The sequence below is a fragment of the Anabrus simplex genome, chromosome 1 (assembly GCF_040414725.1).
Source record: "Anabrus simplex isolate iqAnaSimp1 chromosome 1, ASM4041472v1, whole genome shotgun sequence".
Taxonomy (NCBI): domain Eukaryota; kingdom Metazoa; phylum Arthropoda; class Insecta; order Orthoptera; family Tettigoniidae; genus Anabrus; species Anabrus simplex.
Genome location: NC_090265.1, coordinates 1,519,731,638 through 1,519,744,165, shown reverse-complemented (window position 1 = coordinate 1,519,744,165; position 12,528 = coordinate 1,519,731,638). Strand labels below are relative to the sequence as shown.

At 37.2% G+C, this 12,528-nt stretch overlaps 1 protein-coding gene across 2 annotated transcripts in view; it reads right to left on the bottom strand.

Annotated features, from left to right (window-relative positions):
• Positions 1 to 12,528, bottom strand: part of qin — an 870,645-nt gene that overhangs the window by 16,470 nt on the left and 841,647 nt on the right. For both annotated transcript variants that reach the window (XM_067138014.2, XM_067138015.2), the window contains one exon: positions 10,186 to 10,342. In XM_067138014.2, the coding sequence (XP_066994115.1) occupies positions 10,186 to 10,342 (157 nt within the window). The remainder of the gene's footprint in view (positions 1 to 10,185; positions 10,343 to 12,528) is intronic.

Genomic DNA, 12,528 nt, shown 5'->3' with positions numbered 1-12,528 from the left:
TATACCCATACATACATGACATAAGCGCATGTCTACAAGGAAAAAAAAAAAAAAAAAAAAAAAAAAAAAAAAAAAAAAAAATAATAATAATGAGCATTTACATTGTTGGATAGTTTTTATTCATGTATCCAATAGTATGTTTTCTCGCTTAAATTCTTTTTCCTTGTCCCCTGCAGAAACTTCCTAATGAGGTTTTACTGAATAAACTAACCTCCAAAATCAGTCGCTCACTCTGCGCAGTATATTGAGGTGCATCACATTTTTACTTAATTGCAGTAGCATTAAAATTAAGTAATCGTTTACTTCAGGCTTTATTTGTAAAGAGTTAACTACTGCTATCGGACATGTTATTTACGCATTTATTATGGAAACATTTTCTCTTTCATTTCAAATTGTGTTTACAGAACCAGTCGACACGCATTACTTATTACAGACTATGAATTTCATGTTAGATCCGTACCGACGGTTGAACTTGTTATAATTTTGTAAAAAGAAGAAAAATTACTTAATCAACTCAGACATTGCCTTCTGCATTTGGACAGTTTTATGGTTTAATCAAGAAAACGTTACTGCTTTACAATACTTCAAATGTTTATTCTTTAAAATAAAGTTTAAGGAACATGTGACTTACGTTGCATGTTCCGAATTGAAATACGACAAGAGAGCTCGCTGGTGCACATAGCGAGAAAACTACACTGAAGATCGACCACATTCAATATAATAGCTGGAGTGCATAGACATCGATAACAGAAAAATAACACACGCTTAATCGCTCGTAATAATGGATTCATCGGTGATAGGGTTCTCCCTGTAACCAGCCATACTCGCTATAGCGGACTTCTACTGTATGTAAAAAATGAATATAGAACATTATGATGCTATTACTCTTAATTCATTCTTATATTAGGACGTCAGAGGTAAACTGTCATAAATGCAAGAACGACAATTTTGAGACGTGATGTGTTTCGGTCGTGTCATCTTATGGGGTAGCTATAAAGGAGTAATGGCTACTGCCAGACTAGGTTGGCAATTTTACTTTAAGTTCTTCTAGTGACCAAAAGTAAATGTGGTGATCCGATTTAGTTGGTGGCCTGTCTTGGCCGTCCAATGGAGCAAAGCAAGTCTGTGCCCCGCTATGTGGCGGGCTATGACGTTCGGTTTTGGGTCTCCAGCCAGCTTCATTGTTGCATCTCAGTAATCACTCATTTTCATACACATTAACACGCAATAGTCTTTGACGTAGTGAAAGTAAGCAAACACTGTGGCTTGAAGTTCTTGCGCCAAATCTCCCACGAAAGGCTAAACAATGGCCAGTGCCCGATTGGGTTGGCACTTGTGAGCCCCTGAATATTAACATTTTTTTGCCTCATTTAAGGTTTGTTACTAATACACATGTGCAATAAAATAGGAAATAAGGAGAAAATATTTTTCATTCAAAATGGCACTTAAGTGGGGGTTAGTCAAATGTAGCGTGGTAGCTAACGTGTTAAAGTGATGATCTATCGAGCTTCTTGAAGGTCTGAAGCCTCCCTGGTATCAACTTAATTCTCACTCTTGTTGTTCTTTAATCCTACCAATATAGGATTCTAGACAGAATCTAGAATGTGCAAAGTTCCTTGGGTTTTTTGCAATAAAAAGTTTATTGAACGCACTGGCCATGATTTTGAAATTTTAGAAGAATTCGCACAAACAAGAAGCTAAAAATTTAGCACCATTAAAATTAGTCATGGTATAACAAAGGAAACTAAACAAGCCTCTTGCAATAACCATTTTAGACGTTAAGAAGGCATATGACTAGCCATAAACATTCAATACTGAAAATCTTAAGAAATTTCAGACTCCACCCAAAATTAATCAAACTGACAGAACTTACGTTAACCCACGAACTGCGGACCATCTGCCTGACAGACAGGAAAATTGTCGTAGTTCAAAAGAATCTCAAAAGATGGCAGTAGTAGTAAGTATGTTTAACTGCTTGTTGGAAGGAATAGCATTTGTTTGGAAGGCAGACACTATTTCAGATATCAGTAAAGCAACAAGGCATCTGTTTATGTTGTCAATAATGAATTTGGAAGACATATTAGTGATGATTTTTGTGTGGAGTATAATAGCCCGGCTGGTGGCCATGATCGTTAAGGCACTAAAGTCTAAATAGTCTGACACCGTGGTTAGCCAGTTCAAGTCCTGTTGGTCAAAAAAAATTCCACTATCAGAATTTTGGCCGTCAGGGTAGGGGAGGTGGTGGTATACAATTTCTAGTCACTAGATTGCATTAAGAGTTAGAAACTTCATTTTGATTGGCCCATATTGAACTGAGATTACATATATATTTATTAAAGTAAAATTTACGACTCCACCTATTCAATATAATATACTTTTGCAATGCAGTTTTTTACATTACAGTTTAAAATTTATTCGGTACCAGTTTTGATCCTGTTCGGGGTCATCATCAGCCATAAAAATTCAAATATACAATTCAGTTGAAAGGTCCTAAAACAACGAATGACAATTTTGAGACATTATTTGTTTCGGTCGTGTCATTTTACAGGGTAACAATACAGCGTTTGAAAAAATTATAGGCCCTACACCAGCGTCTCCTCACATTCACCTTGCCCTATATCTCAACCAAGCAGCATGGTTTTCTACCAGGTGGCTCTTGTCTAATAAACCCGGCCACTCTGCATAGCTTTGCATCACATGCCATTGCAGCTAAATTACAGCTGGATATCTGCTACGTAGACATTTCGAAAGCTCTCGATTCTGTAGACCATACTCTGTTGCTTCATAAACTCTCCAAGTGATTTAATATACATGGCAGTCTTCTGACCCTTCTTGCTGGCTTCCTACATAACCGTTGACAGAGAATGGTAATATCAGGCACTTCATCCTCATGGTTAGCAGTCACCTACGGTATCCCACAAGGCAGTGCTCTTGGCCCCTTGCTGTTTTCCTTGTTTATGGACGATCTGCTGTCCGAACTCAACGAAACAGCAAATACCCTACTTTTTGCTGACGACCGCAAGATATTTAGGGAGATCAGGAATCTAGCAGATGCAGCTCTGCTACAGTCCTGACTTAATGCCCTCTCAAACTGGTGCCGTACTTGGAAACTTATCCCCAATCCTCAAAAATGCAGCCACGACTATAAAGCTACGTTAATCTCCTCTACCAACATCATATTACCTACTCGAGAAGCCCATCAATGTAGTTACGTAACAGCATGACCTAGGTGTAATACTCAATATAAAATTACTTTTTTTTTTTTTTTTTTTTGCTAGTTGCTTTAAGTCACACCGACATAGATAGGTTTTATGGCGACGATGGGACAGGAAAGGCCTATGAATAGGAAGGAAGTGGCCCTGGCCTTCATTAAGGTACAGCCCCAGCATTTGCCTGGTGTGAAAATAGGAAAAGAAGTAAAACCTTCTTCAGGGCTGCCGACAATTTAAGACCCACATAGAAACATATACAACCAATACTACGAAATTACTGGGCATTCTCTACCGCTTCGCAGAAATTTCTGACCCCATTGCTCTTCGTCACTTCTTCCTCACGATCATTCAACCTCTCTTAAACTACTGCTCTCCGATTTGGACAACAGCCTCCCCCTCCAATACCAACCAGTTAGAGCAGTGTCCTTCTTTGCTGCAATTGTAAGGAACAGAAACCCCAAGCTCAGAAAACTGTCTACGCAACAGGTATTAAGGGCAACAAAAGTGTCACCGCTGCAGATCAGGTGACAGGTAGCTTACCTGAGTTTCCTCCATGGGATCTTAAATGGGCATTACCGCTTGGAACATCTTGTCTCCCTCTTCTCTCTCTGTGTTCCTTCCCGCTCCACCAGAACCAAAGACCTCCTCCACATTCCCCACAGTCAGCACTCAATACTTGAACGATCTTTCCTAATCTGCCTCCCAACACTCTAACAATATTAATAGGAGACAAGAGCTTGATATAGCATCAAATAAAAGCATATTTGAGCGGGGTGTAAATAGTCTCTTAAAGATAAGTTGATGTGAAGGGATTATACCGTCATCTTGACCTACGACGACTTGGCTATGAACATGGACATTCTCATGGTTTTCGATTTGGACAGTTGTTATTAGCAGGCTGTGTACCTGATCTTGTTGTATTTTGTTATGTTTGTTATATTTTATTATGAAAGTTTACATTTGTTAATTAGTCTGTTGACAATGCAAGTGAAATTTGCTTAGCATAGCTGTATCTTGTGCTTCGTGAATAAATGAATATATATACTAGCTTGAATGCCAAAAGCCTGGATTAAATTCCAAACTTCTCTGCAGTGTTCATATGGAGTGAGGGCATGGACACCGTTGATGGTGATTCGTCCATCAGGTGGAGATGTTAAGCCTTGAGCAGACCCCTTCGACAGGAGTAGGCTATGTGCCAGCACCGGGTTTCACCCTATCCCTTCCTACTATCATATATCATGTCATTCATTTCATCTCATTAACTCTTCTGATGAGGTCGACGTCACGAAGAGCAACTGATTATAATACCCACCACGACAGATTCATCTCATCTCATGCCCGACCCCATACAGTCCATTTGTTGCACACCTCTTAAAACATTGTGTCCCTCTACGTCTCTTGGTTGGTTAAGAAATTGTTTTCAATGTTATTAAGGAATATATTTGCTATTATTCCTGATAATGGAGAGCCCATGGTTAACCCTTCCTTTTGACAGATTATTTTTTCGGTGAATGCAAAATCGCTTCGGTTTAAGGTTGTTCTTATAACATTATATCGTACATGATTTTCCACAAAAAGTCGGGAAAGATACCAAACTCACACAGAAACACATTAAAATCTGTATGAAACAGCAATCAGTTTGTTTAAACATTTTCGCGGATGTTTTCCAAGCAGCAGCTTACTCATCAGCACGTATTTTCAAATTCCAATAATCTGAACAGGCACATTCAGTTACATTCTTAAAAATTGTAATAGCATCACTCCAAAGACTTGTGGCAAATATTTCCATTATCTTACTTCAAACGGCATCGCCTAATCTAGGTTTACGGTGCACGAATTATGAAAACACATTTCAAGCTCCCTGTCGAATAATGATAATGTTTTATTCCTTACACTGATTTTTTTAAATGAAAAAATTATCTAAATAAGCGTAGCAATAACAAATAGAATAGATTTATTTATCAACACGTCATTTTCCTAATTAAAGATGATACAATAAAACATAATATACAACAAATACACCTTAGTTAACACTAATTTTCTAAAATAATAACCAAGTTCAAACTAAATCTAGAGACCTTTATATATGCATATTTACAACACCTTAAATAAATAAATAAATAAATAAATAAATAAATAAATAAATAAATAAATAAATAAATCTAAATCTCCTTAAATAATTGACATTATTAAACTACATCTAGTAACATTTACATATTTACATATCTTAGAGATATGAGGTCATTCATGAGGTCATTAGGGCACGTCTGATTTTAGATGGGGGCGAGTGAAAAAGGTCCACTGATTCACCCACCTCATTCAGTGACGTTAATGCCCTCACAAGCCACGAATTAGCCCGAGCCACAGTTCTCACTTTAGGTAGACGAAAAAAGGAACATGTAATGGGAATCAGCTCCGGTAATGTTGAGCAATCCACTCTATTCGTCAGACACTTACAAAGAAAGAGGGCTTTGGTACATCTGCGGCGTGAGTGCAATGTCCTCGTGTTCATGGTCTCACAAAAAGACTCTTAATCGGACGAAGAGAGAGTTACTTCTTTTTTTTTTTTTTCTCATGAAAATGATCAGTATAAATAATACAACAAATGTTTCACAATTTAACATGCTTTTTCCTTAGAAAATTCAAGTGATCCATTAATTTTGCCAGTCAGTTTGTTGCACACCTCTTAATACATTGTCTCCCTATACATCTCTTAGTTGATTAAGAAATTTTTTCAATGTTATTAAGGAATATGTTCGCTATTATTTCTGATAATGGGGAGGGCAGATCTCTTTGTATTGAATAGGTGGATATTAAAAATAACACTTGTAACATACTTTGTATTTAACCTAGGTTTATCACACACGTATTATGAAAATATGTTTTCAAACTCGTCCAGCTCCATGGCTAAATGGTTAGTATGCTGGCCGATGGTCACAGGAGTCCCGGGTTCGATTCCCAGCAGGGTCGGAAATTTTAACAATAATTGGTTAATTTCACTGGCATGGGGGATGGGTGTATGTGTCATCTTCATCATCACATCATCCTCATCACGACGCACAGGTCGCGAAAGGGCGTCAAATCAAAAGACCTGCATCTGGTGAGCCGAACTTGTCCTCGGACACTCCAGGCACTAAAAGCCATATGCCATTTCATTTTTTTTTTCAAACTCCTTGTCAAATAATGATAATCTTTTCATTATAAGTTTACATGGGAACAGCCTTTTTGAAATTTAACAAGACACAAAAGTACATAACCTAACCTCAAAAATTAGTTATGCACACCACTGTATCTTGAGAAGTATCACATTCTTATTTTAAATGAGTACATAGTATTAAAATTAAGCAATCGTTTACTTCGGCCTTTATTTCTAAGGAGTCAACAACTTCTGTCATTGCACTTACTGCAAAAACATTCTCCAAATGTCTGTTTATACCAGTCAGAGTTGTGAGGATGAGGAGAGCTCTGGCTTGCTCAAGATCGACTCGATCGTGCGTAGCGAGGAATTGATACGGAAGATGTCAATCACATTTAATATAAACGCTGGAGTCAAGTATGGATACTGATAATGGATGAAAACTAACACGTCCAAAATTTGCCCTAATAACGGATTAATTAGTTAATAGAGTTCTCATTGCAACCGAAGAATATTGCACGGATCAATATAGGAATTTTCGAAGGGCATAGCAACGTTACTAAAACGGGGATAATCTTCTACTGTACTAAAGCAGCCGTGGTCGGATGTGTATCCGAGTCCGACATCTCACTTTAGCCCTAAGTGTCCGTGATCCAAATTCCTCTTCTGCTTTGAATCATCCTTAGCAGGCTTATGATGTCTTTTTCATAAGTTCTTAATGTCCTATAACCAAAACTAACAGTATATTGTAATGTTTTTATAAACATCGCATGATTGTTAAGTATTGAGAAGGTGGATTAAATTTTGTATTTATTTTATGTGAAAACTAACAGAAGTAAATATTTGAGAATTTTAACATTGCCTTAATGATAAATGCGGGTTTTACCCTATTCTGAATTACATTTAGTCGAATATAAAACTGCATTGCACTTATGGAATAATTTTCGGGACTTGAAATTATTTCCGTTAAATGTGGGTTTATGCTAAATCGAGGTGATGGAAAATTGGAGTTATACTGTATCTTCTTCTGAGATATTTTCTCTCTCCAGAAAGTGACCAGCAGTGGACCACTTCTTATATATACAGTTTGTTCAGGCTCTAATTTTAAGCTGTTTATTCCTGAAGGGAGATTTTTTTTCTATTACTGAGAACAGTACAAGTGAAGAGAGTCTTATTTTCCCAAAGAGCGAATGCCAGGTCAACAGAAGTATAAAAGTTGTCAACAACAATATGGTACCCCTTTCCAAATATACTGCGAACACTATTCAGTAAACTGAAAACTACATCAAACCCAAATCCTTTATCACTTGGTGCAGAACCTCCAGACTTTACATTAACTGCATCGTATAAGAGGAACATGGTTAACTCACCTTGAAAAGTTGAATTCCCCACTGGTGGTGGTGCTTATTTGGCAGATACTGAATCAGATGAGTTCTGTATTTAGTAACAACTAATGTCTCATCAATACTGGGTGTTTTCCCTGGAACACAGTGATTTGTAAAACAAGAATTGAAGTGGTCAATGGCTGGCCTAACTTTGAAGACGGGGTCATAGTCCAGGTCATCTGGTTTCTTGCTGCATGTGTTTTCTACAATATGAAAAAAATCTGTTTTTTAGTGGGAAGGGTGTGTCTTGACTAGGGTGTTTAGCTGACCAATAACTTGACAGGTTCTTTTCCTTCACAAGATCCATATTTATGACTAGGCCAGTAAAATGTTTTAAATCCACCATCCCAATTCTACCACCTGGCCATAGACTAAATCAACTGTGCTTCTGTAGAACACCTGACTTATGAATGTATTGTCTGACACGATTGCTGTACTCTCTTGCACTAATAATGTCCAGAACCCAAGCATAAAAATCAGAAAGAAGTACATAATTGGGGCTCCATTACGGGGAGGTATATTTCTGGGTCTTGGGTAGTGAACGGTAAATGAGACGCTTTTCCCAGGGAATTCACCTTCTGGAGGTTCCAAAACACACCAATTTACACTCACACCTTCAATACTTACACTTCCAGTCACTTGAAAACCTGTTTTAGAACCCGGGAGCTCAGCAACATACGTGTCACCGCATTTTAGGACACCCTGTGATAATGTACCCACTGTACTCACACTTTCATTTTTAATTTTGTCATCTGATGAACTCTCCACATTATCCTACACACAGTAATCATCACTATATCATCATAATTAAGACCTTCAATTTCATTATCGTTAATATAAACAGACTCCATATTGCTTTACTAATAACTTGAAGTGTAAAGATAAAAGTGTCTGCCTTCAAAACAAATGCTATTGGTGATTCACAAATACTTTCAAAAATGATGAACCTTCCAACTAGCAGCTAAACATGCCATCTCTGGAGATTCTTACGAACTACGATGATTTTCCCGATCGTCTGTCAGACAGACGATAACAAATGAGAAATAGTTGCCTGTCTCTCAGACATACGGTCTGCAGTTCTTGGGGTAAAAAGAATATCAGCACTTTATTTCAATCTATACAGTAATATTGTAATATTTCTTGATCTGGAATTACTAAAACAATTAAAATCTTCCATAAAACTTTTTAAGAAATAAATAAATTTTGCACCACGAAAGAAATGCAAGAGTACAACAAAGTTGCCACACAGTAACGTCAAAGACCGACAAGTGTTCCGTTTGGATTTAATGTGGATTGCTTGTGCTGAAGTGCTACTAGGAGGCATATATGTCTCACCCTCATTCATAGACGCAACACATCCAATAAGGTCTTAGTAGCAGTGTGAGCCATACAGCTAAGATGAGTGAACATGGAGCATGCTGCGACAGCACATTCGACAATCCCTTGACTAGCTAAACGAGTTTGAGAGATACCACACCCTCAGACTACAAGAGGTAGGTTGGATGTTTTGGCACGCTGTGCACATGAACTTTTCTGACAACACAGTGCACTGTGTTGGAGAAATTGGGAACATGAGGGTACACAAGCGTCAGGAAGGCTTGGCTCGAACCCAGTGGACCACCAGCAGAGAGAATACTTTCATCATGCGGCAGGCTCTAAGGCACTACACAAGTGTCGCTGTGCACCATTCAGAGATATCTTATGGAAGCTGGGGATATGCCTGTGTCAACCAATCCCATATCTAGGCAACTAGCAATGATCCATGCTTCACTGTAGAGCAGTATATCAGCCCAATGAAAGGGGTCATCGTGTGGGGTGCTATTTGTTATGATTCCAGCTCCCCACTGGCAGTGATTGAAGTAGCCATGATAGCATGGTGATAATTCCAGGAAATTCAGCGACCATGTGTGCTTTCCTTTCTGGTGCAACTTGATGAACCCATTTTCCAGCAAGATAATTCCCGGCCTCACACAGCATGGGTATCTCTGGCTTGCCTCCATGATACAAACATGTTTCTTAGGCCAGCAGGTATCAAGACCTCTCGCCCATCAGGAACATTTGGGACCAGACTAGATAGCAATTTCAGCCAGCAGGAACTACGGCAGATTTGAAGGGTCAGTCTGCAGCTGTGGAAAGATGTTCCACATTATGTCTGCAAGCCTCTATACCCGGCTGTATCGCTGCCTGTCCTATGTTAAGGATGGTCCAACACTGTACTGTGTGTGTCCTGCAAGTATGTGTCCCCCCTGCAATATATGCTTGGTGTGGTACAATATTTTGAAGTTTACTTTATCCTACTATAATCTGTGCCAGTACCCACTTATGTGCCTCTGCAATGGCTTCTTCCAGGTGCACAATTTATCTTTGTAAATGACTGTACTTGAAAATTATTCACCCCAAATTTCATAAAAGAAACATAAATCCAGTTACACAAGAATCAAGACTAATTTACCTTTATCTTGGCTCTGAGAGGTGGATGGAAAAGACAGTCAGTTATCCTTGTCAGTAACTCAGTAGGATCGAAAGTTGCTGGTGCTTCCACTTTCCACAATTGACAAGGAATTCCTTGAACAGGTACTTTGGTCCATTCCGGTTTCAATTCATGAATCCTAGGAATTTACAACAACACATTATGGAAATAAAACAATGATTCATTGTTCATAATCAAGAAATTATGGCTATAAAATCCTCTCATCCCAAAAAGTGATCATATAAGGAAATTCACAGACAGAATAAAAATATATCAAACACATTCCAGTTGCTGGACCGCTGACAATGGTTCCTCATTTTATTTCACAGTCTCAAGAGTCAAGTGTACTACTTAATAATTAAATAAGAATGGACATCTCATATTCTGAATAATGGTCCTCATAAAGATATAATCATACTGTATATGATACACAAAAGATATAATAAAAGCATAATATTAAACACATTCTGGAAACAAATGAAGGCAATCTATTTTTTGCAAGAAATATTACCATATTCATAAATAGGTTCTTTTAAAAGAGTCAAATTTTAAAATAAAAATGTAGTTATAGACTTGACATTCTGAATTTATTAAAATAAATACACCACTAACACCAAAAAAAATTTTAATTTAAAATAACCTTCAGTTATTAAAAGTAAGTTCAACTATTGCACATTTTTGAAAGCTGGTTAATTTCTGAAGCAATATTTAATAACAGTGATGATATCTAATGTAACATATTTTCCTCATTAACTCTTAAATGCACAAATTATTTCTTTCAAATATACATTTTTAAAGCACATACTGCACTCCTATAATTATAAGAAAAATATTTCAAAGTCAATACATGATTACTTTTGGATGTGCTACACACATGCAAAACTGTGCAATTAGCTACTGCGGCTACTATTGAACTTCAGACCTAGAAAACACCCATGCTCATGACTACTCTGAGATATACAACATTTCAGTGCGGAGTTTCTGTTAACTGTTTAGACTTCACTTGACTGGCGGCAAGACCTGGATTTGTTACGACACCCCGGAAACAAAACAATCACGTCAATGGATGCACACACACTCACCAAAGAAACAGAGAAAGTTTAAGAAAACCTTCAACGACAAGAAGATGCTACACTATAATTGAGGATAGTTATGTCCACCTTTTCAATACAAAAACAATGTGAGGTCATTAACACATCACATATTTATTACCTTTCAAACATTGGGACCGGTTTCGGCATTATTTGTATGCCATCATCAGCCATAGGAAACTTAGTGACAAGGCCTAAGTACAATATTAACATAACTTACAACATAATTATATGTATATATAAAAATGAACATATTCTTACAGTGACTATTAAAAAATGTTTGGTGTACACCATAAAACCTTATATTAAAATTGGTAGCATATTTTATGCGATATATTATGACTTTATACAATTATTTGACTAAAGTTAAAGCTTATTGTCAGTTTTTCTAAATATTACCAAATGTTAAAAGAGCATCCAGATAACAATTTTCAATCTATAAAAAGTTTTATAACTCCTAGGCGTTAAAGATAATAGTACATTTGTTTGGTCAATAGTGCTAAATTGACATGCATTAAAATGAAATCGCCTACTGTCAGATGGGAAACAGTGACCTATTTGTACTAGGTATGGAGATAAGTTACATTATAAGTCTGTAGTAATTCTATAACTTGCGTTAATATAGTTTGGTTATTTAATAACAAGTCGAATAAAATGATAAATTCGGCTGATATTTTAAACTTTAAAATATTAATTGTCCATTGTAGAGGTCCCTTTTTCAGTGAAGATATATAGTGAGCAAAGCAGTTCCTCTTAGAATTGATTGCAGGTTCACTCTATTTTAGGTGGATTTTGGATTGAATAAATTTCTTATTTCGCAATGTAATGTCGTTAAGCAATGATCGTAATGTAATATTCCGTCATTTATGCTAATGTTGATAAAATGTAGATCGACTTGGTCGAAGTGGACTGGTGAACCAAATTTTCTTGGACCATAACATTCAAGGTCTTTGAGGTTCTAGAAATATCTCGATCCAAGACGGACCTAAGAAGAAAGAATATATATACTATGTATTAGCGTAAGAATAACTAAGTTTAATAGGCATTATTTTCGTTTAAGTAGAAACTCACCCTAAGCACTGTGTTGTCGAGAATGAAGCCGATGAGGAACTGTCTACCGGAAAGGCAGAAAGCAGACTACGAGTATTAGAAGAGGGGCGGAGCATGTTATGTAGGGGAAAGGGGGATCGCGATAATGCGAGGTTATTGGTCGGGAGGGCGTGGATTACGGAGG